Raw genomic sequence first — 27,564 nt, 5'->3', positions numbered from 1 at the left:
ATGTTCCTCAGAATTCTCTGTCTTTCACTTTCTTTCTTTCCCACATTCTGTTTCTTCCCACAGTTCTTCAGTCTTGAAAGGGAACCTCACCCTTGCTGGAATAACGGTCCATTTTCAGGGTTGCCTTAGTTCAACTGTTGCAATTTTTCTGATACGTTATCAGACGACCAGTATTTACCAGTGGGGTTTTTTTTTTTTACGGTTTGAAATCCAGTGTTATGTCAGTGTGGGCTGACTAAACAAAAATAGTTCTTAATTTTGTCTGAAATGTAGTCGCGGAAAGTCGATGCTTCATCCCAGTATATGCAAGATTGAACATCGTAGAGAAAAGCCCACATGAGTATAAAAAAAAATATGGGGTTTGACATTTGACATTTTAAAAATTGTTTACTTGGAAATTTACAGTCAATAGAGCCAACCAGAGTTAATGTTGTGGAAATCAGTTTAACTTTGATTTGGCTTAAAGGCCTAATGGAAAATGAGAATTTAATGAAACACCCCCCAAAAAAACTAAAGACCTCCAAGTGTTTCATCAGAAAAAAAAAAAACCCAAAACATCTTAGTTCATGTCAAATGCTGAGTTATGGGTTATAAAGAGCCCATTTGTCAAAAAGAATGAATTTCTTCAAACAACTACAGTATCCAGTGAGAAGTGAAATTTCTCCCGCTCACTGTGCGCGCGTTTGCTTTTCTTGTTTTTCCCTCAAAGGTGCAGTGTTGCAACGCTAACCAAAGTTGAGGACGTCAGAGAGCGACCCCTGCCACGGCCATGTCTCCCACTCTCTCCGAGCGTCTCTCCTCCTTCTTCATCGCCTTCTTCGTTCCGTTCCTCATCTTCCTCTCTCTGTCCGTCCCTTCCCACGCCAGCCCCCCCGACGCGTCGGCCCAGTCCAAAGCCAACTGTTCCCTCGGCGACGCCTGCGCGGCGGGTGTCATCCTGCCCGTCTGGAATCCCCAGAACCCCTCGGTCGGGGACAAGGTGGCTCGGGCCATCGTTTATTTTGTGGCGTTGGTCTACATGTTCCTGGGCATGTCCATCATCGCCGATCGTTTCATGTCGTCCATCGAGGTCATCACCTCCCAAGAGAAGGAGATCACCATCAAGAGGGCCAACGGCGAGACCACCACGGCCACCGTCCGCATCTGGAATGAGACCGTGTCCAACCTGACACTCATGGCGTTGGGTTCATCCGCCCCGGAGATCCTGCTCTCCGTCATCGAGGTGTGCGGGCACGAGTTCCAGGCGGGGGCCCTGGGTCCGAGCACCATCGTCGGCAGCGCCGCCTTCAACATGTTCGTCATCATCGGCCTCTGCGTCTACGTGGTCCCCGACGGCGAGACGAGGAAGGTGAAGCACCTGAGGGTTTTCTTCGTCACCGCCGCCTGGAGCATCTTCGCCTACATCTGGCTCTACCTGATCCTTTGCGTCTTCACTCCGGGCGAGGTGGATGTCTGGGAGGCCGTTCTCACGTTCCTTTACTTCCCGCTCTGCGTGGTCCAGGCCTGGATCGCCGACAGGCGCCTGCTCTTTTACAAGTACGTCCGCAAGCGCTACCGTGCCGACAAGAGCCGCGGGATCGTCATAGAGACGGAAGGCGGGGACGAGATGGTCAAGGAGACGGGGTTCACCAAGACGGACATGCTGGAGCTGGACGGACTGCCGCCCCACCTGGACGGCGTGTTGACGGCAGAGGAGGGATTGGGGAACAGGGATCAAGAGGAAGAAGCCAGGAGAGATATGGCAAAAACTCTCAAAGAGCTGAAACAGAGACATCCAGAAAAAGACATGGAGCAACTCATAGAGATGGCCAACTATCAGGTACCGCTGTTCTGAGATCAGTTGTAATAAGGTCAAGGTTGTGTTAAATGCCATAAGATGAAATGTCAGATCTGACAACAGGTCAGTGTACAGAGGAAGAGCGGTATGGAGATAAAACCAGATAGCGAAGCAATGAATGAGGAGATCAGCTATTACACAGTATGAAGCACACACACATTGAATACTGTTTTCATGCTGCTATAAAAATCATAAATCTATGAAACAGATGGCAGCTGATAACAGCGGTTTAATGAAGAGTGTTCTCACAGTCTTGTCTCAGATTACCCTTCAAAATATGATCATTTTAAAATAAACCTCTGACTATCAATCATTACAGTCTTATAACAAGTAGTTCATAATCACAACAGCTCACATATTTATATTATCTACATTTCAGTGAGCTTTATCATGATAACTTTTGCTGGAAGTAAGAAACCTGAATTCATGAAGTTATTCCTCTAATACCTGTATGTCTTGAAACAATTTAGGTGTAAAACACTGTTTAGCTGAGAATGTATAATTTGGGATAGCAATGTAAACAGTTTGTCAACAATAACGGTTTGAATTTTTTTGGTAATGTGAAATAGCCCTGTATAAAGAAGTGAGATTATGATTAAGAAGTACCCATGCAAAAATTACACTTTAATGTTGAGAGTTTTCCTGTAAGGATTTCATCAAATCATTTCGGCACCATGCACCAAGAATTTTGCAATTTTGCAAAGCAATAAAACTCTAATAAACTGTAATATCAGTTTGTAAACTTTAAAAACCTATGGGATTTCTAATGAGTCTCTCGCGCGATTCTTTCGAGGTCCGGCTGAAACTTAACCCTTGGCGTCCCCCCCCCCAAAAAAGAGCTCTAAATCCCTTGGGAGCCTTGGATAAAAAAAAAAAAAACCCAAAAAAACCCCCCCAAAAAACCCCGTTCTCCCGTTTTCTCCTCAGGTTCTGGTCCAGCAGCAGAAGAGCCGGGCGTTCTACCGTATCCAGGCGACGAGGATGATGATTGGGGCGGGAAACATTCTGAAGAAGCACGCGGCGGATCAGGCCAGGAAGGTGGTGAGCAGCAGCGAGACGCGAGAGCAGGAGGACGACCCGTACACCTCGCGGCTGGACTTCCAGCCCTCGCTCTACCAGTGCTTCGAGAACTGTGGTTCGCTCAAACTCACCGTGGCCAGACACGGAGGAGACATGGGCTGCACTGTGAAGGTGAGGAGGAAAAACTACGTGCGTGTTGAGGTGAAAATTGAGTGTGTGTGTGTGTGGGTATGTTTGCGTGTTGTGTTTGTGGGTGAGAGGCTTGGTGTGTATGTGTGTGTGTGTGTGTGTGTGTGTGTATGTGGGTATGTTTGTGTGGTGTGTTTGTGGGTGAGAGGCTTGGTGTGTGTGTGTGTGTGTGTGTGTGTGTGGGGAGTGTCTGACAGTGAAAGGCTCAGTGTGTGAAGTGAATAATTGGAAAGGTAAAGGTAAGTGGGAGTTGAGAGTTTGAGGAAAGAAAAGTGTGTGTGAAGTGTGCGTAGGATGGAGTGATAAGGGACCGCTGAATGTGTGAGGTGAAAGGCTAAGTGTGTTTCTTTTTGTGCTTGTGAGGGGAAGTGTATCTCTGTGTGTGTGTGTGTGTGTTTGTGTGTGTATGGGTGACTGTGTGTGTGTGCGTGTGTGTGTGTGTTTGTGTGTGTGTATGGGTGAGTGTGTGTGTGTGCGTGTGTGTGTGTGTTTGTGTGTGTGTGGGTGACTGTGTGTGTGTGTGTGTGTGTGTTTGTGTGTGTGTATGGGTGAGTGTGTGTGTGTGTTTGTGTGTGTGTATGGGTGAGTGTGTGTGTGTGTGTGTGTGTGTGTGTGTGTGTGTGTGTGTGTGTGTGTGTGTGTGTGTGTGAGATCAGAACAGAAGAGACGAAGTCGAACATTTGTTTGAAGGTACGTCTGTCATTGTAGTTTGCTGAGTTTGACTGTAGGAACAAAGGGGTGACTGTACATTGAATGTACGTGTTTATGTAAATTTGGTGTATTGTTTGTGTTTATGTGTATATTCAACTCAGCGTGTATCTGTCGCTGGCATCTCAAAATGTAAGAGCTGACTTCAGAGACGTGTATTCTGGACGTAAATAACAGTGAGATTGTCGTGAGATACGAACAGTGGGTGCTTAGGTCTGGTCTTTGAAGGGCAGGGTCCCCATGGTTTCTGATGTCATCACAAGACCACATGTAGTGCTTGGTAAAAACAACTTCCAACAGTACTCACGGGCTGGAGCCTACGCTCTGGCCTGAGCTCTGAACATCTGTCCCTACTGCGTGAACGAGTGATCGCTCACTCTTTCCCCCTGCCTCTCTCTCTCTCTTTCTTTCTTTCTTTCTTTCTTTCTTATCCTTGCCTTGACCCAGGTGGACTACCGAACCGAAGACGGCACCGCCAACGCCGGCTCGGACTACGAGTTCGCCGAGGGAACTCTGGTCTTCAAGCCGGGCGAGACCCTGAAGGAGCTGACGGTCGGCATCATCGACGACGACATTTTCGAGGAGGACGAGTATTTCTACGTCCACCTCAGCGACCCCCGCATCGTGGGTCGGTCCGACGGACAGCCCTTCTCCATGGAGATCGGCGGCGCTCCCGCTCTCAAGGCGGCGCTGGGCGAGGCGCACACGGCGACGGTAACCATTTACGATGACGACCACGCCGGCATCTTCACCTTCGAAAGCGACACCACGCGGGTGAGTGAGAGCATAGGAACCATGCAAGTGAAGGTCCAGAGGACGTCCGGCGCTCGCGGGCTGGTGGCGGTGCCCTACAGGACCCTGGATGGCACTGCCAAAGGAGGAGAGGACTACGAGGAAGCTTCTGGAAAACTGGAGTTTCAGAACGACGAGACCATGTGAGTTTTTGGAGGGGGTTGACTGGGCTGGATTTGGGCAGAGTGTTCTAGAGTCGTCTCATTATCCTTTTGACTTTCCCTTTCCTTTTTCCCTTTTTTTTCTGGACAAACACACACACACACACACATTCATACAGTTTTCTTCTCTTCCCAATCCTCTCTGAGAGGATTAGAGTAGTTGAACCTTTTCACAGGTTGTTATTTTGTGTGTGTGTGTGTGTGTGTGTGTGCGTGTGTGTGTCTGAGTCTGTGTTTTTTTTTGCCAGGTCTTTGTCAGGGTTGTCCTGAAGCCAGTCAGCTGTGGCTATAGTTCGGGTCTGTGATTTTGAATGGGTGTGTGTGTGTGTGTGTGTGTGTGTGTGTGTGCGCGTGTGTGTGTGTGTGTGTGTATGCACATCTGAATGACGTTTTCACCTAAAGCTTGAGAAGTGTGCCAGACAGAGAGGAGCAGACAGGCTCACACGCTCTGCAGGCAAAGTGTGTGTGTGTGTGTGTGTATGTGTGTGTGTGTGTGTTTTTCTCTCTGTGTGATGGGCAAGAGAGACAAAGAGGGGGAGAAACAGAGACGGAGAGGGAGAGAGAGAGAGACAGAACGAGAGCAGGTGGATGTCTGGCTTTTAATTAAGCTTAGACAGAGACAGGTGAATGAATGAGAGATACAATGAGAGAAGTCCTGTGATCTTTGTGTGTGTGTGTGTGTGTGTGTGTGTGTGTGTATGTTTGTGTGCGTGTATGTGCGTGTGTGTGCGTGTGTGTGTGTGTGTGTGTGCGTGTCTGGCTATTGTAAGTACAAGTACATATTTCTACATGTTGTGCAAGTACATATTTCGTATCTGCTTGTGACATAATTGTAGTTGAAAGTTAATTTTAACAATATTAACACTGCACCGGAGTAGTAACAATCCAGGAGGTTGGCCACACATACATAATGACGAAAGGGATAGAAGAAGAGAGAGAGAGAGAGAGAGAGAGAGAGAGCGAGAGAGAGAGAGAGAGAGTCTTTGTAGTAGATGTTGCTTTTGTAAAAGTAGAGGCTGGGAGATCGATTAGCCAATAAGCCTGTGTAACTGGGAGCAAGCATTTAGTCTAACAGTCTAAGTGTTGAAAAGAGCCTGAGGTAGTGAATCAATACAATACCACACACACCCACACACACACACACACACACACACACACACAGTGTCTCTCTCTCTCTCTCTCTCTCTCTCTCTATCTCACACGCACACACAGTCTCTTTCTCTCTCTCTCTCTCTTACACACACACACACACACACACACATAAAGGTATGAGGATATATAAGGTTCCTATCATTTTTCTGTGTTTGTATGTGTCAGTGTTGCCTCTCCTCTGTGTCCATTCTTCTCTCTACCTTCTTCCCTCTACTCCCTCTCTTTCATCCTTTCATTTCCTTCCTTTTACTCTCCTCTACCCCCCATAGTTCTATCTCACACTCATTTCCCTCTGGTTTCCCTTGCCCCCCTCCCTCTCCCTCTCCCTCTCCCTCTCCCCCCCCCCTCTCTCTCTCTCTCTCTCTGGTCCCAGATCTGTATTTCCACCCTATTTCTTTGTCCCTCAGGTTGGAAACAAATGAGGTTGAACAGAATACATGAAAATCCATCATCACACCAATTCCATTCACTGCCCAATCTCTCCTCTCCCTCCTCTCCCTCATCAATCCTCTTATTGCTTTGTTTCTGTATGCATCCCTCTCTCTCTCTCTAACCACTGCCCTGCAGCCCCCCTCTGCTCTCTCTCTCTCTCTCTCTCTCTGTCTCTCATTCTCTCTCTCTCTCTGTCTCTCTCTCTCTCTCTCTCTCTCTGTCTCTCTCTCTCTCTGTCTCTCATTCTCTCTCTCATTGTCTCTCTCTCTCTCTCTCTCTCTCTGTCTCTCATTCTCTCTCTCTCTCTCTCTGTCTCTCATTCTCTCTCTCTCTCTCTCTGTCTCTCTCTCTCTGTCTCTCATTCTCTCTCTCTCTCTCATTCTCTCTCTCTCTCTCTCTGTCTCTCTCTCTCTGTCTGTCTCTCTCTCTCTCTCTCTCTGTCTCTCTCTCTCTGTCTCTCATTCTCTCTCTCTCTCTCATTCTCTCTCTCTCTCTCTCTGTCTCTCTCTCTCTCTGTCTGTCTCTCTCTCTCTCTCTCTCTCTGTCTCTCTCTCTCTGTCTCTCATTCTCTCTCTCTCTCTCTCATTCTCTCTCTCTCTCTCTGTCTCTCATTCTCTCTCTCTCTCTCTCTCTCTCTGTCTATCATTCTCTCTCTCTCTCTCTCTCTCTCTCTCTGTCTCTCTCTCTCTCTCTCTCTGTCTCTCATTCTCTCTCTCTCTCTCTCTCTCTCTCTGTCTGTCATTCTCTCTCTCTCTCTCTCATTCTCTCTCTCTCTATCTCTCTCTCACTCTCTAGCCAGAGATGGCTCTACACCTAGGCTAATGTTGACAAATTTCTCGTGTGCTTGTGCTCTGAATTTCCAAGACCTTCACATGTGTGTAATGTATGTGTGTGTGTGTGTGTGTGTGTGTGTGTGTGTGTGTGTGTGTGTGTGTGTGTGTGTAATGTATGTGTGTGTGTGTGCGTGTGTGAGAGAGAGAGAGAGATGGAGGGAGACCAGAGGATTGAAGGCAGCTGAAATGAACCTGGTGCTGTGGAAATCTGCTGTGCACTGGAGCAGAACTGACAATCTCTATTTCAGATTGAAGAGGAGAAAAGAGGAAAAAACAGAGGAGCAGAAGAGGGGAGAGGAGAGGAAAGAGAGATGAGGAGAGGGGAGGAGAGGAGAAGAGAAGAGCAGAGAAGAGAAGAGAGGAGAGGAGCATGTTAAGAACAGCATGCGAGTAAAAGAGAGGATGATAGGATAGAGGGATCAGAGGACAGGCAGAGGCTGTGAGAAATGAAAGAGTGGACAGGGAAAGAGAGAGAGAGAGAGAGAGAGAGAGAGAGAGAGAGAGAGAGAGTTTGTGATCACACAGAGGGACTCCTTGAGCATTGCTTTGCTTCTTCTTTCATGTTTATGATAGATTGAATGTTGGGGTCTGGGTGTAATTCTCTGCTTTTCAAGCAGATTTATTACAGACATTTCATGGAGGTTTTATATAGTTCATAAACACACACACACACACACACGCACGCACACACACACACACACACACACACACATCAGAATCTTGCTGCCTATTTACACACCTTTCATTTTCAATCTCTCCTTTGATCTAGCTTTCCCTCTGGAATTTTCTATTACACTGCAATACAGTTCACACGCTCTCACCTCTCACACACCTCACACAATTTCATTTTTTCGCTCTCCTTCTCCCTCTCTCTCCCTCTCTCCTTCTCCCTCTCTCTCTCCTTCTCCCTCTCTCTCTCTTCTCTCTCTCTCGCTCTCCGCTGACTTTACAAATGAAGCGTGCTACCAGTGTGTCTGGGTTTTCAGAGGTGACCCCTGTCAGCTGCTGTGTTTGCCTTAGAGCGGAGATTCGGAGTCGTGGTCTGAGGGGAGGGGGTTAGGGGGGTAAGGGGTTCGTGTAAGGAAGAGTCCGGAAGGAGTCTTGTGTCACTGAGAGTCAGTGTTTGGTGCTTTCGATTCTGACTCAACAATTGATCTGAGATGTCTCAGTGTCTCACATGTTGTCTGCAGGGTTTTTTGAGTTTGAATGGAAGTGCTTTGTGTGCGTGTGTGTGTGTGTGAGAGAGCGAGAGTGAGATTGCGTGTGTGTGTGTATGTGTGTGTGGGAGTGATAAAGTAGACCATACTCCCTCCAGGCAGTGTATAAATGTATGAAGACAGGAAGACTCCTCACTGCTCCCGACTGCTCAACAACCTGTTCAACATGTCCAGCCTGACCCACATCTACTACTCCTCTCTTCTCCTCTCCTCTCCTCTCTTTTCTTCTCCTCTCCTCTCCTCTCCTCTCCTTGTTCTATATACTTTTGAACCACTATGATGCAAAAATATGTTATCTCATGAGGGTAAATTTCATCATTCATCGTATGTGGGTATGGTTGTGTGTGTGTCTGTGTGTAAACACATCTCTGTCAAATCTCTCTCTTTCTCTGCCCTACTTACTGACTGAGCTCTTTTACAGTATGTCTAATGTGTCAGAAACTCCCATCTCATTTCAACCCCCATCCCTCATGTTACACACACACCGACACACACACACACTCTCTCTCTCTCTCTCTCTCTCTCTCTCTCTGTCAAATCTTTGCCCCTTTTTTCTGTTTATTCCTGCTTTGGCACTGACATCCCAGAATCCTTTGGGTGTTACATGGCTGACAGAGGTGCCCAGAGGTTGCCACAGCAACCTTTGATCATACCTTCTTGTAAACATGAGAGAGCAAAGAGAGAAAGAAAGAAAGAAAGAAAGAAAGAAAGAAAGAAAGAAAGAAAGGTGAGCTATGAACAGCATCATTTACCCCTCTCCTGTGTTACTTTTTATTTTTGTCTGACCTCATGTTGTGTGTGTGTGTGTGTGTGTGTACCATCTACCATCTACCATGTTTTTGATGGTGATGTTGTGTGGACCAAATGTTCAAATGTAAGGACATTCGCATTTGACAAGTGGTGGTTTTATGTGGGAATCTGCTGGTCCCAATTTTTTTTTGTTACTGGTTAAAAGAAAGTCAAGGTTAGGGTTAGGGGTCAGGTGTGTGTGTCTGAGAGTGTGTGTGTGTGTGTGTGGATAAGTGTGTCTGTGTGTGTGTGTGTGTGTGTGTGACAGGCAGACTGGTAAGTGTTTGGCTCTATGTGTGGCGACAGAGCTATTAAAGTTTAAATGACTGTAAAAATTGAACTGTGTTAATTTTAGACGAGCCAAACGAGAGCAGGGAGACAGTCCTCCATAAATCATCTAATACCATATTGTGTGTTTGTGTGTGTGTGTGTGTGTGTGTGTGTGTGCAGAATACTTTTACACTCCATTAAATAGGTCACATCTCATATTTCTTACATGACAGAATGAAGTGGTATGTCTTCCTGATACATCTTTCTGGCCACCAATAACACTAAGACCCAAACACAAAATCCCTGTTCAGTATTCAACAAACCACTGACTGACTAACAAACAGCAAATTCCCTTACACTATTAACCTGGAGAGAGATACAAAGAATTTCAAATGTCTATAGAACACATATCACAGAATCCACAACAAGACAACCAATGTCTGTCACTGTGTGTATGAGTGTGTGTGTGTGTGTGTGGGTGGGTGTGTGAGTGTGTGTGTGTGAATGTGTGTGCATGTATGTGTGTCAGTACATGTGTGTGTTGGTGGGTGTGTATGTATGTGTGTGCACGTAGGTGTGTGTGTGTGTGTGTGTGTGTGTGTGTGTGTGTGTGTGTGTGTCTTCCTGGGTGGGTTGTATTACGGATTATAGACCATTTGGGATGTGGGTTCATTTTAGCACAACCTCTCTTTACTCCATGGATGGTCAGGTCTGACATGAAAACAACCTCAACCATGTCTGTGCCTAATTACACATCTGTGATAGAGTTTGGAGTCAGAGAGTTAGACCGAGGAGATGTAATTGATGGATATATCATAGGATTAAAGGTTTCCAACATTTCAACAGAAATGACAGATCCCTAATCTCTGAGAAAGATTATACAGTGTGCGTGTGTGTGCATATATGTGTGTGTGTGTGTGTGTGTGGTTGCATAGGGGGGAGGATGTTTGTAAATGCTTAATAAGGTAGAGGTTGGAAGCCCGGTCTGTAAACGTGTTTTGAGCGTTTGATCGTTCCATGACATGCCTTTGAAATGAGGTTGCTTAATTGCTTTCTTTCTTTTTTGTACTACTGAGGCTGATAAATATGCCCTGTTTCATTAAGCTATTGTTTTGCTTAGATATTACATTTTGATCATCATTATCTTTATCCTCTCTCTCTCTCTCTCTCTCTCTCTCTCTCTCTAAATTGCCCTGTGATATGTCCTTGACAAGCTCTCTCTCTCTAGGCTTGGCAATCACGCAACATGCCATAAACACACACACATACATATAATCACACACTCACACACACACACATATACACACACATACACACACACACACACACACACACACACACACACACACACACACACACACATACACATGCTCTACTGGTTTGTAATTAGAGGGAGCAGATCCAGGGAGGCTGGAGCCATAGGCCCATAGGCAGGCTGTATTTCTGTCCATACCCATGATAAAAGTCCTCAGAGCAGCTCTCTCTCACTCCCCCACCCCCCTTACTCCTGCATCCTGGAGCCTCCCTGGAGCTCCGGCACAGGGCTCTAGTCTTGCTTTGACCCCACTCAGGGCTCCTGTCTCTGGGCACCACTAAACAGAGATTAGGGTACCTCCAGGGTTAGCCAGTGAACCACAGAGAATGAAGACAAATAGCTGTAAGACAGCCTCTTACTCACTTCCTTACTCTCCCGTTGTGGTTGTAGCGCGATTATATCGGACGGGTGAATTACTTTGGTTTCTCCTCGAAGGAAAAAAAAAAACAAAAAACAACAGCCTCTCACTACTGAAGACAAAACGATTGTGTGTCATTTCTGAAATGCTTTTATGGGCTTTTTTTTGGCCGTATCGGTAAGGATCGGGCCTACAACGTAACGGTCTCAAGTGTGCTGTTACAGCACAGCAGAAAGCTATGCTATGAGATACTATGATAGAGCAGGACCACAAAAAACAAAATCTATTTAAAAAAAACCCTTCTAAGAGATTTCAGCAGCTGTTTGGAACAAATGAAATAAATAGACAGTTTGTGTGTGTGTGTTGCATAAACTTATATACTTTCTCTGCCCAGTGTAGTTGAAAAATGCTTTGCTGGCATTATTTGTGTGTCTCTGTGTGTGTGTTTGTGTGAGTGGGTGTGTGTGTCTGTGTGTGTGACATATGTTCAGGACTGTGAGGATTCTGAGAACTGGAATAGATTTTTACAAATATGGGGTAGTCGGGGTTTTTTTTTCCTAGTTTCAAACTTGTATCAGTTCGTTACAGTTGATTACAGTTCCCTGCTCTCTTTGACTACAATGAGGGCACAGTTTATAAATCCCCTCCCCTCCCCAATCCTCCCTCCTGTTCTCTCTCTCTCTCTCTCTCTCTCTCTCTCTCTCTTAAACACAGTATATCAGGTTGGCCTGTGTTAGCTCATCTCTGCTGCCAACTCACTTGCTCTGTATGTTTTTATGGTTTTTTCCTAGTTTGTCATCAGTTATAACGATCATGTAGTGAACCACACTATATGGGCTATATAGGGCTTTTTGGGGGTTTTGCTATTTCAGTTCAAGTTTGCTTTGGGTTTTTGCTAACTTAGTCCACGTTTGCTTTAGGTTTTTGCTATTTTAGAAGCCCAATCTCTCTCTCTCTCTCTCTCTCTTTCTCTCTCTCCCTCTCTCTCTCTCTCTCTCTCTCTATCTATCTATCTCTCTTTCACTCTTTTGCTCTCTTTTGGCCTGTCTTCATTTAGAAGTTAAACTATCAGGGAGTGGGGAGGTGTCTGACTAAGAGGGTCTGAACGGAAGGCAAGCGCCCAGTGTTGAAATTAATTACATCCCTTGTCTTATTATAACCTGCCCCCCCCTCTCTCTCTCTCTCTCTCTCTCACTTTTACTCTCTTTCACTCTTTTGCCCTGTCTTCATTTAGAAGTTAAACTATTAGGGAGTGGGGAGGTGTCTGACTAAGAAGGTTCGAACGGAAGGCAAGCACCCAGTGTTGAAATTAATTACATTCTTGTCTTATTATAACCTTGCACTCCTCTCTCTCTCTCTCTCTCTCTCTCTCTCTCTCTCTCTCTGTAATTATGAGTGAAATTAGTCCTAAGGCAGATCCCCAAAGCATTAACAAAGCCCCTTTCCACAGCTCTGAAAAACTTCTCATCACTCTTTCATCTATTTTGTCCCCCCACTCTTTCATTTTCTCTCCCTCTCTCTCTCTCTCTCTCTCTCTCTCTGTTTCTGTCTCTCTCAATCATTCCTTAAAAGCAAACTGGGGAACATATTTGCATGACAAGAAAACAGTTAGCGTCTCTAATTCTCTGGCCAGCCGGGGGAATACTTCACAGTTTGCGCCACAGAAAAACAGAAGCATTAGAAGCTTTCGTTCTCCTTTTTTTGTTTTTTTTTTTTGTTTTTCGTTTTAGTTTAGGGGGTTTCATCACTGGAGTTAGTCTCTGGTGTGGTGTCCGTCCCTCGGCTTGGTTTCTGGATGTCTCTCTTTGTCTTCCGAACCATCCGCCCCTCATCCCTAAATTGGAAGCGGCTTAATTGGAACAGCGGAGACAATGTGTTGACGAGGCACTTTGCAGGCAAAGTTACTCATGGTGGCTGTGTGTGTGTGTGTGTGAGTGTGTGTGTGTGTGTGTGTGTGTGTGTGTTTGAGAGAGAGAGAGAGAGAGAGAGAGAGAGAGTGGGAGAGATGAACCAAAAGAGACATGGGAGGCTTAAGGGGCAGAGAGAAAGTGTGTGACAGAGAGAATGATACACTCCAAGTTAAATAAACTCAAAGAATACGAGACAGGCCTCTCTAAGTGGGACGTGATGTTTGAAAGAAAACATGCATGAAAACACTAAATAAAAAAAAGCACTTGGAATATATAGTGACAGTGTAGGAGAGAGAAGCAGTTTGGCACGGCGTTAGTTAGGGTAGTAAAGGGGTTGATTAGTTTCTCTGAGGCGTTTATTGGCTGTAATAGAGGAAGACTGAACTCTGATCATCGATTTGTCAGTGAAATGAAATTGTTACGACGCTAAAGCCGCTTGACTATGACAGGCGTTCAAATATGGAGCATGCGTGAGAGACTAAAATGTGTTTATGTACGGGATCTGTGTGTGTGTGTGCGTGTGTGTGTGAGTAATAGCGAGTTTTATGAAGATGAGGGTTATGTTTGAGGAAGCGAGGAACTCGGCGTGAAAAAGACAGATGACACAAAGGAGACGCAGAAAAGTGCGAGTGAAAGATGAAAAGGGAGAGAAAAAGAAAGAGCCAGAGAGAGAGAGAGGCAGAGAGAGAGAGAGAGAGAGAGAGAGAAAGAAAGAGAGAGAAGTAGAACACAGTACTTTAAGCCAACTGTTGGCACAGGGAGGAACTGGCGGCCTGGGGCACAGAGACTGGCCACCTTTGGCATGGTGCCCGTCATTCTGGACCTCTCAGCCAATCACGCGCTCACCTTGAGTCATCTGGAGCCATCTTGGGATGGGTATAACTCATAGATAATAAGCAAACTGCGTGTCACACTGTCCTTCACTCCAAACATTTCCAGCTCATCTAAAACGCATTTATTTAAAGAGAGGATAAATAGGTAATGAGAGAGAGAAAGGAGGGAGAGAGAGAGAGAGAGAGAGAGAGAGAGAGAGAGAGAGATGTTTAAATATGGATAAAGACAAGTAAAGAAATAAGAACAGGAAAATGAAGGAGCAGCAGAAGTTTCTTCTTGAAGGAAAACATGTAGCTGGGTGAACAGCTCTGAATATTTCATCAAAGAGGATTAGGGCTATGTTAGCACAGGGCCAAGAGGGATACTTTTTAGTGTCGTGTATCCCTCTTCCCATCTCTTACGGGAGAGAGAGAGAGAGGGATGGAAGTTCCTCCACACGAATGATGTGTGGAAAAGAAAAGAACTTTTTTTGGGGGAGTGAGTGTGTGTGTGGGGGGGGAGGGGGGGGGGGATTTCATAAATGAAGTAGAGTCACTCTAATAATATTGGCTTCTTAAAAAAAGAAGTCTAAATCCACCTTCCAAAATCCTGGTCTTAAGAACACCTCGACGAGACCCGGTATCAGACGGTTAAATGAATGACTTGAGTAATTTATTCAGAGGTGATCATCAGCAGGGCACATCATAAATCCTCATAATTTATATTATAAATGGAAGTTAGGCAGTCCCTGGGGCAGAATATAGATGCCGCTTTAATTCCTTCAGTAGATGAGCCATAGATAAAGGGTTTTGGTTCGCGGTGTAGATTGAAACGCCGATAGCTCAGGGTTTTGGGATGGAAAAAAAAAGCTGCTTTAGATGAAGACATGTCGTTCTGACCTGGGAGTTAACAGGTACATTGAAAACTCTGGACACTAAAAGGGACACTGAACATAACAGAATGAATCTCTCTCTCTCTCTCTCTCCCCCTCTCCATCACACACACACACACGCACACAAAGACAGAGAGAGACAGACACATACCTACCCATGCATATGTACATACCTGCACACATACGCGGACGAGTGAACAAGCACAAAACACTAGCGCATACATGTCTAACTCTTAGGTGGCAGTTACACTCTTTTATGGCGCTAGGGATAAATGTGTAATTACTATTTGATGACTGGCGTGTGCTGCCTGTGGTTATAATGTAATTAATCACGTGGAGTCTTTAGGATCACGTCATCTAATTTACTTCAGATTTTGCTGCCACTCGGCATAAATGACTACACACACGAGTCATCCGTGCTCTGTGGTCAAAAAGCGGGGTATTAATGGCTAGTTATCGAGATGGATCTTTTATTCATCCGGTTCAGATGCTCTGGGCGGTTAGAGGACACTGCTACGATGTTTTAGCTTCAGTATGTAGCGGAACTTTTGTTGGCTGTATTGAATCAAACATCTCACTCGTCCATGTAACCGTGTAACGTTGTCTGATACACCGCTAATGCTCAGCGTAATGCTAAATATGACAGCTAGTTATGTTTTATACACTGCTACATATCTCTCTCTCTCTCTCTCACTCTCTCTCTCTCTCTCCCCCTCTCTAAGAGAAGTCAGATAAGCCACACTTTTGAATATTAAAAAGTGCCTTTTCTGTTTATCCCGCATTTGCTAAGCACTAACGTTGAGAGAACGCTAGGCGACATTTACATAATATAACAAAATACCCTGGGACAGCGCGTGTCCTCCATCTTCTCTTCCTTCTCCTCCTCCTCCTCCTCCTCCTCTATGTCCTCCTCCTCTCATCTCAGATGCCGTTAACCTCAGCATTAGAACCCTGGCAGAGCAACCCTCTTGTGCGCAAATATTGAGGGAGTACGTCACGCCGTTTCAGCAATCTTCTGACACGCTGCTGGGATTCGAGTCATTCCTAACCTACCAGCCATTGCCTCTCTTAAGCAAAAGAGAGGCAAGCAATGAAGTGGCTGTCAGACAATCTTAAGTCTGCATTAGTAGACAAGGGCAATGCCAAACTCACTTACTATACAGCTCCCCCCCCCCCCCCCCCCCCATCTACAAACTAGTCTCTTATTAAATCAGTGCTCCCATCCAAAACATGTCAACACACATTGCCACTGTAGGAGTGCAAGCATGTGTGCGCGTGTGTGTGTGTGTGTGTGTGTGTTTGTGTGTGTGTGTGTGTGTGTGTGTGTTGATTTGAGTGTGTGCTTTTTTTTTCAGTCCTGAGGAGCTGTGCCCTGATTTTTCCTTTTCGAGTGTGTGTGTGTGTGTGTGTGTGTGTGTGTGTGTGTGTGTGTGTGTGTGTGCGCGCATGTGTCTGTGTGTGTGTGTGTGTGTGTGTGTGTGTGTGTGTGCGTGTGTGTGTGTGCGTGTGTGTGTGTGCGCGCGCACGCAGCATAAGGGAAAAGGGAGCAGGGGAGCAGGTGGTGAAATTAAAGGCACATGGCCTTTTCATAAATGATGAGTTTCCCAGGACACAGAGCAGCCTGTTTGGATGTGTGGCCATAATTCAGCTAGGCCTATGGATGCATCTACACACACAGACACACACACACACACACGCTCGCACACACACACACATACATACACACACACGCACACACACACACACACAGGGTTATTATTTTACAATTCAATGTCAGAAATCTATGTACACTGCAAATCAGAGTGGGCTTTCTATAAATAAGATTTGATTGAGGAGAATGGAGGGATATAGAAGCAGTCTGAGGGGAAAACAGAATCTCCATAGTGACATTTTCAATAAAAAATACATAGAGGTTCTGAATCTAATTTTCAGGTGCATGTGACTGGTCAGAAATGCTGGACTGGATCTTATCACAGGCATTATCATGTCTGGCTTAGAACTTCACCCATCTGATGGAGGTAAATGTATTGCTGTGGATTACATCAGACAGGATTACAGAGGGGTGTGTGTGTGTGTGTGTGTGTGTGTGTTGCATGACTGCATGTAGGTAATCGTCCTGAGTACTCCTAACATTAATCTCAGGCCAGGTCACTCTAATAAATACATGCGTGTGTGTGTGTGATAGAGAGAGAGAGAGAGAGAGAGAGAGAGAGAGAGAGCTCAAGGGTCAATGTAGTTCTTTTTAATGTGTGTGTAATTCATTTCACTACACAATGACATTGAGATCAAGGCTTAAAAAAACGTGTGTGTGTGTGTGTGTGTGTGTGTGTGTGTGTCGGCGTGCTTGCATGCGTGCGTGGGTGCATGTGTGTGTGTGTGTGTGCACACTCTGTGGACAGATGGGCACTTCTCTCTCTTTTCTTTTCCCATCAGTATCAGTGTTGTCAGAAGAATATGTTAACACTCAACAATTACGCTACCTGTTGCCATGCCAACCTCACTCTCCCTTACACTTACACTGCTCTTTCCTGTTGTCTGTGCCCCAACTACAAACACACACACACACACACACACACACACACACACACACACACACACACGCCATGCTAAATGAAAATTATCTCTTGAGAGTTTATTCATCCAGTTAGATTATAACTGCTCTTTTAGTGCTCTCTCTCTCTCTCTCTCTCTCTGTGAGTGTGTGCGTGTGCGTGTGTGTGTGTGTATGTGTGCATGTGTGTGCATGTGCATGCATGTGTGTGATGATTAAAGACAGTAATATCCATCTCTTCTTCTGTGTGCTATAATAAGATCTCTTCCCCCTCCCTGCTTCTAATTGCTCTCTGTGTGTGTGTGTGTGTGTGTGTTATATAAGCTTAGTGGATATAGCAGCTAGCATTAGTGTTTACAAATGTATTCACTTTTAACAACTTACAGACATACATACATAATCTATGGATGGCAGATGAGTATGTTTCTCTCTACTGTATCTCTGTGTATGTGTGTGTGTGTGTCTGTGTGTGTGAGTGAGTGAGTCACTGTGTGTCTGCAGCGCTCTCATCCTACACACGTATCAGAGCTTTCATCTGTTTACTTAATGACATGGTTCTGTGTAGTATTTAGACCTCCTAATGCCAGTTAAAGAGAATGGATCTCCTATGTGAGAGTGTGGGAGTGAAAACTATTCAAAGGACTCATATTTACATATTACTGTACGTGTACACACTCACCGTTCTATAGCATTAGACTGTCCACATGCTAGTCTCTCATAGAACAGGGATTTCAATCAGTGAGTGAGCGAGTGAAAGAGTGAGTGAGAGAGTGAGAGAGTGAGTGAGTGAGCAAATGAGACAACGAGTGAGTGAGTGAGTGAGCGTGTGTGTGAGTGAGTGAGACAGTGAGTGAGAAAGTGAATGAGACAGTGAGTGAGTGAGTGTTGAGATAATTGGTTAGTGAGTGAGTGAGTGAGTGAGTGAGACAGTGAGTGAGTGAGTGTTGAGACAGTGAGTGAATGAGTGAGTGAGTGAGATAGTGAGTTAGTGAGTGAGACAGTGAGTGAGAAAGTGAATGAGACAGCGAGTGAGTGAGCGTGTGTGTGAGTGAGTGAGACAGTGAGTGAGAAAGTGAATGAGACAGTGAGTGAGTGAGTGTTGAGATAATTGGTTAGTGAGTGAGTGAGTGAGCGAGTGAGACAGTGAGTGAGTGAGTGTTGAGACAGTGAGTGAATGAGTGAGTGAGTGAGATAGTGAGTTAGTGAGTGAGACAGTGAGTGAGTGAGTTACTGAGACAGTGAGTGAGTGAGTGTTGAGACAATCGGTTAGTGAGTGAATGAGTGAGTGAGTGAGATAGTGAGTTAGTGAGTGAGACAGTGAGTGAGTGAGTTACTGAGACAGTGAGTTAGTGAGTGTTGAGACAGTGAGTGAATGAGTGAGTAAGACAGTGAGTGAGTGAGTTACTGAGACAGTGAGTGAGTGAGTGATTGAGACAGTGAGTGAGTGAGTTAGTGAGTGTTGAGACAGTTGGTGAGTGAGTGAGTGAGTGAGTGAATGATTGAGACAGTGAGTGAGTGAGTTAGTGAGTGTTGAGACAGTTGGTGAGTGAATGAATGAGTGAGTGAGTGAGACAGTGAGTTAGTGAGTGTTGACACAGTTGGTGAGTGAATGAGTGAGTGAGTGTTGAGACAGTGAGTGATTGAGTGAGTGAGTGAGTGAGTGTTTGAGACAGTGAGTGAGTGAGTTAGTGAGTGTTGAGACAGTTGGTGAGCGAGTGAATGAGTGGGTGAGTGAGACAGTGAGTGAGTGAGTTAGTGAGTGTTGAGACAGTGAGTGAGTGAGTGAATGAGTGAGTGAGAGAGACAGTGAGTGAGTGAGTGAGTGAGTGAGTGAATGAGTGAATGAGACAGTGAGTGAGTGAGTTAGTGAGTGTTGAGACAGTTGGTTAGTGAGTGAGTGAGTTAGTGAGTGAGTGATTGAGACAGTGAGTGAGTGAGTTAGTGAGTGTTGAGACAGTTGGTGAGTGAATGAATGAGTGAGTGAGTGAGACAGTGAGTTAGTGAGTGTTGACACAGTTGGTGAGTGAGTTAGTGAGTGTTGAGACAGTGAGTGAGTGAGTTAGTGAGTGTTGAGACAGTTGGTGAGTGAGTGAATGAGTGAGTGAGTGAGTGAGTGAGTGAGACAGTGAGTGAGTGAGTGAGACAGTGAGTGAGTGAGTTAGTGAGTGTTGAGACAGTTGGTGAGTAAGTGAATGAGTGAGTGAGTGAGACAGTGAGTGAGTGAGTAAGTGAGTGTTGAGACAGTTGGTGAGTAAGTGAATGAGTGAGTGAGTGAGACAGTGAGTGAGTGAGTGAATGATTGAGTGAGTGAGTGAGACAGTGAGTGTTGAGACAGTTGGTGAGTGTGTGAATGAGTGAGTGAGACAGTGAGTGAATGAGTGAGTGAGTGAGTGAGTGAGTGAGACAGTGAGTTAGTGAGTGTTGAAACAGTGAGTGAGACAGTGAGTGTGTGAGAGAGTTCACGAGTTAGTGAGACAGTGAGTGAAAAGGTGAGTGAGTGAGTGATACAGTGAGTTAGTGAGTGCTGAAACAGTGAGTGAGTGAGCGAGTGAGACAGTGAGTGAGACAGTGAGTGAGTGAGTGAGTGAGTGAGTGAGACAATGAGTGAGTAAGACGGAGAGTTTACAAGCTACAGAGACAGTGAGTGAGACGGTGAGTGAGTGTGTTAGACAGTTAGTGAGTGAGACAGAGAGTTTACAAGCTACAGAGACAGTGAGTGAGATGGTGAGTGAGTGTGTTCGACAGTTAGTGAGTGTGTTAGACAGAGCATTCATGAATTGGTGAGTGAGTAAATGAGACAGCGAGAGATTCTGTCTGATGAGTGAGTGTGTGAGTGAGTGAGACAGTGAGTTCATGAGTGAGTGAGACAGAGAGTTAGTGAGTGAGACAGTGAGTTCATGAGTGAGTGAGACAGGGAGTTAGTGAGCTAGAGAGACAGTGAGTTAGAGAGTGAGTGAGAGAGAGTGATTCATTGTGATGGGTGAGTGAGTGAGCGAATGAGAGGACAGAACTAATTTATTTTCAGTCTTTGACCATAATACATCTTTTTCTCTCTATATTCTGATATATTTGACTTATTGATTGTACCTTTCAACGAAACGTATTGCAGTTAATGTCATGTGTGTGTTCTGACGGACTCCATTTGTTGCTCGGTGGGTCCACTCGAACGCTTTTAAACAAAGACGCCTTTTCTTGGCTAGCAGCTGTGAATGGCTTGAATATGATTTAATGTGACCGTTGGTGGGTGACTTATAAAAAAAGCTTTCTCTAAAATCAAAAACACTCAAGAAAATGAAAAGTTTGCCGGCGCGTGTTTTAAGACGGGCACTAAAAGTGCGGCCTCTTTAATGGGAGGAGCTTTTGAACTTGAAGAGGATTTTTATACCATTAAATCAAGACCGTGAGATCAGCTTTACTGTGCTAGAGTCCCCCAGCCTCTTATCACACACCATTTTGTCTCTTACTTCACCTTACTTCTCCTTCTTTCCTTCCTTCTTTCTTTCTTTCTCTCTTTCTTTCTTTCTGTCTGTCTGTCTTGCTCTCCAAAATCCCTCAGTGTCTTCTCTTTCATATTACTGTGTCTTTCCCATATCCCATCATCCCCTCCCTCTCCCTGCATCTGTGTGTGTGTGTGTGTGTGTGTGTGTGTGTGTGTGTGTGTGTGTGCATGCATGTGTGTATGTGTGTGTCTGTGTGCGTGCGTGCGTGTGTGTGTGTGCGTGTGCGCGCGTGTGTGTGTGTGTTTGTGTGTGTGTGTGTAGATGTGGCTCTCAGACAGTGGGACACTGGAATAAAACACGCAGCAGACAAGAGCTTAATTGAGCTGCTGGAACCAGCTCAAGAAAAAGCCAAGGAAAATCGAATAAGATGGGAGGAGAAGGAGGGAGAGAGGGAGAGGGGAGATGGAGGGAAGAAGAGAAATGGTAGGGACAGGAAGGGAAGGAGGGGGAGAGGGAAAAGGGAGATGTAAAAAGGAAGAGAAAATGGATAGCACAGGAGAAATGACGGGCTGAGTGGGGAGAGAGAGAGAGAGACAGGGAGAGACAGAGAGAGAGAGACAGGGAGAGAGAGAGAGAGACGGAGAGAGAGAGAGAGACGGAGAGAGAGAGAGAGAGAGAGAAAACTGTCATATAGAGTGATAGTAGGCATAAAAAGTGAGGGAAGGGAGAGGCTGAGAGAACGATGAAGAGAAGCAAGTTTTGATAGCGGCCTATACGTAAGGTAAGGTAATGTAATGTAATGTAATGCAAAGCCAATCATCCTGTCCTCCTGGTAATGCTCTGGTAGAAATAAGAGCAGCTGTCTCTTATCAGAACAGGAACAAGGAGAAACACTGGATGCCAGAATGTGTGGATGCACCAAACTGATAAACCAGATGAAAAGAGGGACAGAAGGAACTTGGATGATTAAATATGATGAGGCTTCTTAGTATTTCAAATTGTGCGTGTGCGTGCGCGTATGCGTTTCGGAAAAGAACTTCCTAAACTATATTCAGTGTAAAGTTTCTACAATGATGCAAGTTTCTTTCTTCTGTTCAGCGGAACAGCCAGACATCACAAAAACAAATATCCTTTTTATTCACCAATGTTCACGGTGTACATTTCTCTCTCTCTCTCTCTTTCTCCCTCTCCCTCTCTCTTTCTGTTCTTCTCTGCTCTTTGCCTGTGTCTGAAGTCTTCAAACTTTCTTCTTTCAGAAGAGGGAAAGATAGGCAGAGCTGATATCTCTGACTGAGAAGAGCTTTTTAATTTAAAGTAACTGTCATTTTTAATTGAACATGGATTAATGACTTTCCCTCTTTAATAAAATCAGTATGCTGTATAGAGATTTTCTCAAGTATGAAAATTTTGTTTTTCTTCTGTGAGATAGCTTTCCAAAGACATTTTTTTAAAAAAAATTATTTCAATGGTCAAAGTTTAAAGTATGTGTATCTATGTGCATGTGGCATAAAAGAGATTAGAGAGAGAGAGAGAGAGAGGGAGAGAGAGAGAGGGATTCCTTAATGGTGTTATGTGTGTTCTCTGAAGTTCTCCATTCAACTCTTTGTTTTGGGTTTGTGTGTGTGAGTGTGTGTGTGTGTGTGTGTGTGTTTGTATTTGTTTGGACTTCAGATACACCAACCACATTTGTTTCCTCTTTTCTCTCTCTCTTGTTCTCACATGTACACACACACACACACACACGCACACGCACGTACACACACTATACAGTACATGCCTGTTGTCTCCCTGTGTCTTCATTCACTTTTTCAGTGAGGGAGCATCAACAAACCGATCAGGATGCACTTAGTCTCATTTGTCTCTCTGTTCTCTATACATTCTCTGTCACGTAGCTGAGGACACAGCTATATATGTGTGTGTGTATATGTATATATGAATATAGTTGTGTGTGTGTGTGTGTGTGTGTGTGTGTGTGAATTGTGCATGTCTCTCCGTGAAAGAGTGTCTTAAGTAAATTATGGACTGAATTATGTATAAATCGCCGCGCATGTTCTCATGAAATATGCTGTCAACACACTTGATGGTCGGTAAAAGTCTATCATGTATAAACGTGTGTGTTTATGTGTGTGCATATGAGAGGATTCTCTTTGATATACGTGTCGGTTTTATGAATAATTGATAGGAAACAGTAGCTACGGCAGGAGAAGAAATGACGTATAAATTATAAATCTATTTGGGGATAATAAATTCACAAAGATGGGGAATTCTTTTATTGATACACTCTCTACTCTCTCTCTCTGTTTGTATGCATGTGTGTGTGTGTGTGTGTGTGTGCGCAGGAAGATAATCGAGGTGAAGATTATCGACGATGAGGAGTATGAGAAAAACAAAACCTTCACTATTGAATTGGGGGAGCCAGTGCTGTTGGAGATTGGACAGAAACATGGTGCGTATATTTCTCGCGCGTGCGTGTGTGTGCGTGCGTGCGTGCATGTGTGCCTGCGTGTCTGTGTGTGAGTGTCCGCGTGCGTGTCTGTGTGTTTGTGATTGGGTGGTTTCTGTGGAAAGTTTACAGTAATCTTGTCTATTATGAAACCTCTGTCATTGCAAAATAAACCCAACTGTGATTACGGTTTCCCTAGAGAGAGAGAGAGAGAGAGAGCGCTCTTTACTGTCACTACCGTTCAAACTCCTCCAACTAATTATGCACTGGCTGTCATCCAGTCCTCTCCACCTGTTCCAACTCAAAACTGGAGTCCCAGTCAACTACTCCACTGTACTGACACAGTCGCTTACTAGTTACACAGGTGAAATTTAATCCAATTAAGAGAAACTGGAGCACTGTCAAAAAAAAAAAGAACTATTTTTATGGTAGAGCAGTGGTAGAGAAGTAGGGCACAATGAACGCGTAGAAAAAATAACGGAATGCGTGAATCAAAGAGCTTAGAAGCTAGCGTGTTATTAGCAAGAAAGAAAGAAAAGAAAGAAAGAAAGAGAGAGAGAGAGAGAGAGAGAAAGAACGAGAGAGAGAGAAAACTGCAGCTTGATAGAATGTGAAGTTTTGTGTGGTGATAACTGCACACACAGAAAGGTTTTAAGCCTAAGGAAGACATGAATTGATACAACGCGAGCGATTCGCTTTTTCATCTGAGAGGATGCTTCCTCGTCGCCGCCTTGTTCTGTCAAGTGGATTTGAGCGCATATGTTTAAAGTCAAAAATTAGCCGTTAATATCCAGAGGCGGAAAATTTGTTACCTCGGAAAATAATTGTCTTGAACGTCCGCGGCCCATGTTAGCGCGCTAGCCTCGGGCTAGGGGGAACGTCGGGGCATTAATTATAAAGCTTTGCTGGCAAAGACCCTCTTCGTTTTCGAATCCGGCGCCTCGTTCGGCTTTTCAATTACCGAGACATTCATAAGATTTATTAATCTCTTCTTGGCATCCAGGGAGCGGGCCGGGAAAAGTACTCCATCCTTTTCTCTCCCCGTGGTCATCATTCACCCCCCTCCCCACCCTCCCCACCTTTTTCTTGAGCTCTGTCCATAATTCTGTTTGACTAGAAATAATAAAGAGTTGGAAAATGTGGGGGTTTTTTTTGTTTTTTTTTTATCAAGTGTCTTTGTTGTTGTGCTTTATGAATCAATGAGCGAAAACACAGTAGTCCATTATGTGAAAATACATCCCCCACCTCTCTATTTATTTATTTATATTTTTGTTTATTTACTTTTTGGCTGTAGGAGACTCCAACGAGAATAAACCCGCAGTAGGGGTTGAGGAAGAGGAGGTGGCGAAAATGGGATGCCCGAGTCTAGGAGAACACACCAGACTGGAGGTCATTATTGAGGAGTCCTACGAGTTTAAGGTAAGCGCAGATATTCCATTAAGATGAGGACGGCAGCTGTAATTAGCTCTGTTAAACGATGGAATCTCGCAGGGATGCGGCGTTATCGCATGTCACACACTCATTACAGTTTACCTTTCGATTCGCCGCCGTACAGGTATAAAGTAGTTCACCTGTTTCTAATGCTCATTGATCTGCAGAATGGAAGTATTTGAATGAAATGATCAATTAGATGAATGGAAAAACAGCCACTGACATTCTCCCTTTCTCTCTCACTCTGTGTGCGCGCTTGTGTGTGTGTTTGTGCGTGTGTGTGTGTGTGTGTGTTTAGAGCACAGTGGATAAGCTCATTAAGAAAACTAACCTGGCCCTGGTGGTGGGGAGCAGTAGCTGGAGAGAGCAGTTTGTCAGTGCAGTCACTGTGAGTGCAGGTGGGTTACTTATACTGAGTGAGTTTTTTATGGCCTTCCGCTCGGACGCCCGCCTTCACTCGTAAACCACGGGCGGACTACTACACGTTCCAATCCAATTCAAGCCCCGCGTTCAATTTGCTGGATTACATTTGATTTTAGGTTGAAGTGGGCCATCGCTTAATTATAGTTCTGCAAAAAGAAAAAAAAAAAGAATTTTTCAAAAAAATTAAAAACACAAAGTGCTTTTTTTTCCGTGCTGCTTATTGAATTTGTAAAGTCGCTCTACTTTTGACCTTTCGTCCCCGGCAGGTGACGACGATGAAGAGGAGAGCGGCGAAGAGCGTTTGCCCTCTTGTTTTGACTACATCATGCACTTCCTCACCGTGTTCTGGAAAGTTCTCTTTGCCTTTGTACCGCCCACGGAGTACTGGAACGGCTGGGCGTGTTTCATCGTGTCCATTTCTCTGATTGGTGTACTGACAGCTATCACAGGCGACCTGGCCTCCCATTTTGGCTGTACTGTTGGCCTGAAGGACTCCGTCACTGCAGTGGTCTTCGTCGCCCTGGGAACCTCTGTGCCAGGTAACCTCAAATATAGTGAAACTCTTAAGTGTACTTAGTATATATTTAATACTGTTTTACTGCCAAGTGTGTCTGAGAAAGACAGACAGACAGACAGATAGATAGATAGATAGAAAGACAGAAAGAAAGAAAGAAAGAAAGAAAGAAAGAAAGAAAGAAAAATAACAAGAAGGAAGAGAGGAGGAAGGAGGCTGAGGACAGTGGGGGGGGGGGGTACGGCCCAATGGTCACTGACACTATTCTATGGAGTATATCCCTACAAATTGCCTACTGACTGTGGATAAGGAATAAGAAAATGAGAGGGGGAGAGAGGTGAAGAATGGAGGATAAATGAGAAAAGAGCTGTTGTAGTCATAACCCTACAACTTGACCTGCGTGTAAATACAGTACACAGTCGGTCGCACTCATACACACATCAATGAACAAAACACAAATACAACTGAACAGACAAACTGAACCGGTTCAGGGATTGAATTAATACATTTTTAACGAGTCCAGTTTTACACGATTGACTGTTAATGAAAACGTCCAGATGTTGCGTGGTCGTATATGCTCGTAAAGAAACGACAGCAGTGAGAATGAGAACACACAGACAGAGTGGACGTGAGCGAGAGGTGTGACTGAAACTGTGTGCAGCTGTGTGCTGGCTGCCGGCGTGAGACCGCAGTGTGACGGCTGCACCGGACAGTGGCAGGTCTTACGTAATCCCACACAATTTATAAACCGTCTCCGCTCTTTGTGTTTTATTAACATAAAACAGCATCCCCTCATCCCACACACACGCGCACACACATGCACGCACACACGCACACACTCTTCTGATAAGGATAAACAAATAAGGATAGCAAAAGGCCCCAGGTGTGTGTGTGTGTGTGTGTCTGAGTGTGAGTGTAGGTTTGCAGGTGATTTAGAGCATTAATGTACTCAAGCGTCAATGTGTGTCTTATTACTGCTAAAGGCTACTCATTTGTTAGCAAGGTCTAATGTTAATGCCTCTGTGTATGTATGTGTGTTTGAGAGAGAGGGGGCGAGAGAGAGAGAGGGGGGGGGGGGGAGAAGGAGGGAGTGAGAGAGACAGAGAGAGAGAGAAAGAAAGAGAAAGAGGGAGTTATTGTTTGTCTCAGGGCACTTTTTTTTTTATATTTAAATATATTTTGTTTTCTCGCTTTTTCTGTCATTTTTTCACTTGTTCCATCCTTCCCTTCCTTCTACTTTTTCCACATTCTTCTCCCTTCTCTCTTTTTCTTTTCCACATCCCTTCTCCCTGCTTAACTCCCCCTTTTCTCTTCATAATCCATTCTTCATCTCATTCCTTTCGTCTTTTCCTTAACTCAATCATGTTATTTACCTGTCTTAATGTGACCTTTCTTCCTTTCTTTCTTTCTTTCTTTCTTTCTTTCTTTCTTTCTTTCTTTCTCTCTCAGACACGTTTGCCAGTAAAGTGGCGGCCATCCAGGACCAGTACGCCGACGCCTCCATCGGTAACGTGACGGGCAGCAACGCCGTCAACGTCTTCCTGGGCATCGGCGTGGCGTGGACCATCGCGGCGGTGTACTGGAGGACCAAGGGCAAGCCTTTCACCGTCCCGCCCGGTTCTCTCGCCTTCTCCGTCACGCTCTTCACCGCCCTGGCCTTGGTGTGCGTGAGCGTCCTGCTGTACCGCCGTCGCCCCTCGGTGGCCGGGGGAGAGCTCGGGGGACCCTGGACTACCAAATTCTTCACCTCCCTCCTCTTTATTTGCCTTTGGCTCCTTTACATTCTCCTGGCCTCGCTGGAGGCCTACTGCCACATCCCCGGCTTCTGAGAGAGAGAGAGAGAGAGAGAGAGAGAGAGAGAGAGAGAGAGAGAGAAAGAGAGAGAGAGAGAGAGAGAGAGAGGGAGAAAGAGAGTGTCAAAGAGCGATAGAGGGTGCAGTGAAGAGCGGTGAGGGAGTTGACGTGCGGAACAATGCAAGCAAGAGAGAGAGAGGGGGTGAGAGTGAAAGAGAGATCCAGCTCAGAGAGAAAGAGAGAGAGAAAAGTGTCATCCGAGAAACGCGAGGAACTCAAA

The 27,564-nt window shown here is 45.1% G+C and overlaps 1 protein-coding gene across 10 annotated transcripts; it reads left to right on the top strand.

The window, feature by feature from the left end:
• The first annotated feature begins 1,003 nt into the window (after positions 1 to 1,003).
• Positions 1,004 to 27,319, top strand: slc8a4b (solute carrier family 8 member 4b). Of its 10 annotated transcripts, XM_030779848.1 has the most exons (10): positions 1,004 to 1,819; positions 2,765 to 3,028; positions 4,202 to 4,689; positions 23,019 to 23,188; positions 24,130 to 24,142; positions 24,341 to 24,357; positions 24,405 to 24,541; positions 24,852 to 24,951; positions 25,243 to 25,515; positions 26,940 to 27,319. In XM_030779848.1, the coding sequence occupies exons 1-10, from the start codon at positions 1,019 to 1,021 to the stop codon at positions 27,317 to 27,319; spliced, it is 2,643 nt and encodes an 880-aa protein (XP_030635708.1). In that variant the 5' UTR covers positions 1,004 to 1,018. The 10 variants fall into 10 exon arrangements, with proteins under 10 accessions (XP_030635708.1, XP_030635717.1, XP_030635712.1 ...); XM_030779857.1 differs by lacking the exons at positions 24,130 to 24,142; positions 24,341 to 24,357 and adding an exon at positions 23,832 to 23,865 and having other exon boundaries at positions 23,019 to 23,097; positions 24,417 to 24,541; XM_030779852.1 differs by lacking the exons at positions 24,130 to 24,142; positions 24,341 to 24,357 and adding an exon at positions 24,251 to 24,276 and having other exon boundaries at positions 23,019 to 23,129; positions 24,420 to 24,541.
• The last annotated feature ends 245 nt before the right edge of the window (positions 27,320 to 27,564 follow it).

The sequence above is a fragment of the Chanos chanos genome, chromosome 7 (genome assembly GCF_902362185.1).
Source record: "Chanos chanos chromosome 7, fChaCha1.1, whole genome shotgun sequence".
In the NCBI taxonomy this organism is placed as follows: Eukaryota; Metazoa; Chordata; class Actinopteri; order Gonorynchiformes; family Chanidae; genus Chanos; species Chanos chanos.
This window is presented reverse-complemented; position numbering and strand designations above follow the sequence as displayed.

Bases quoted from the DNA above. Each gene is read 5' to 3' on its own strand.
- slc8a4b (XM_030779848.1), top strand. From the start codon at position 1,019: ATGTTCCTGGGCATGTCCATCATCGCCGATCGTTTCATGTCGTCCATC. The intron at 4,690-23,018 runs GTGAGTTTTTGG...GTGTGTGCGCAG, and splicing joins TTTCAGAACGACGAGACCAT to GAAGATAATCGAGGTGAAGA. The intron at 24,542-24,851 runs GTAAGCGCAGAT...GTGTGTGTTTAG, and splicing joins AGGAGTCCTACGAGTTTAAG to AGCACAGTGGATAAGCTCAT.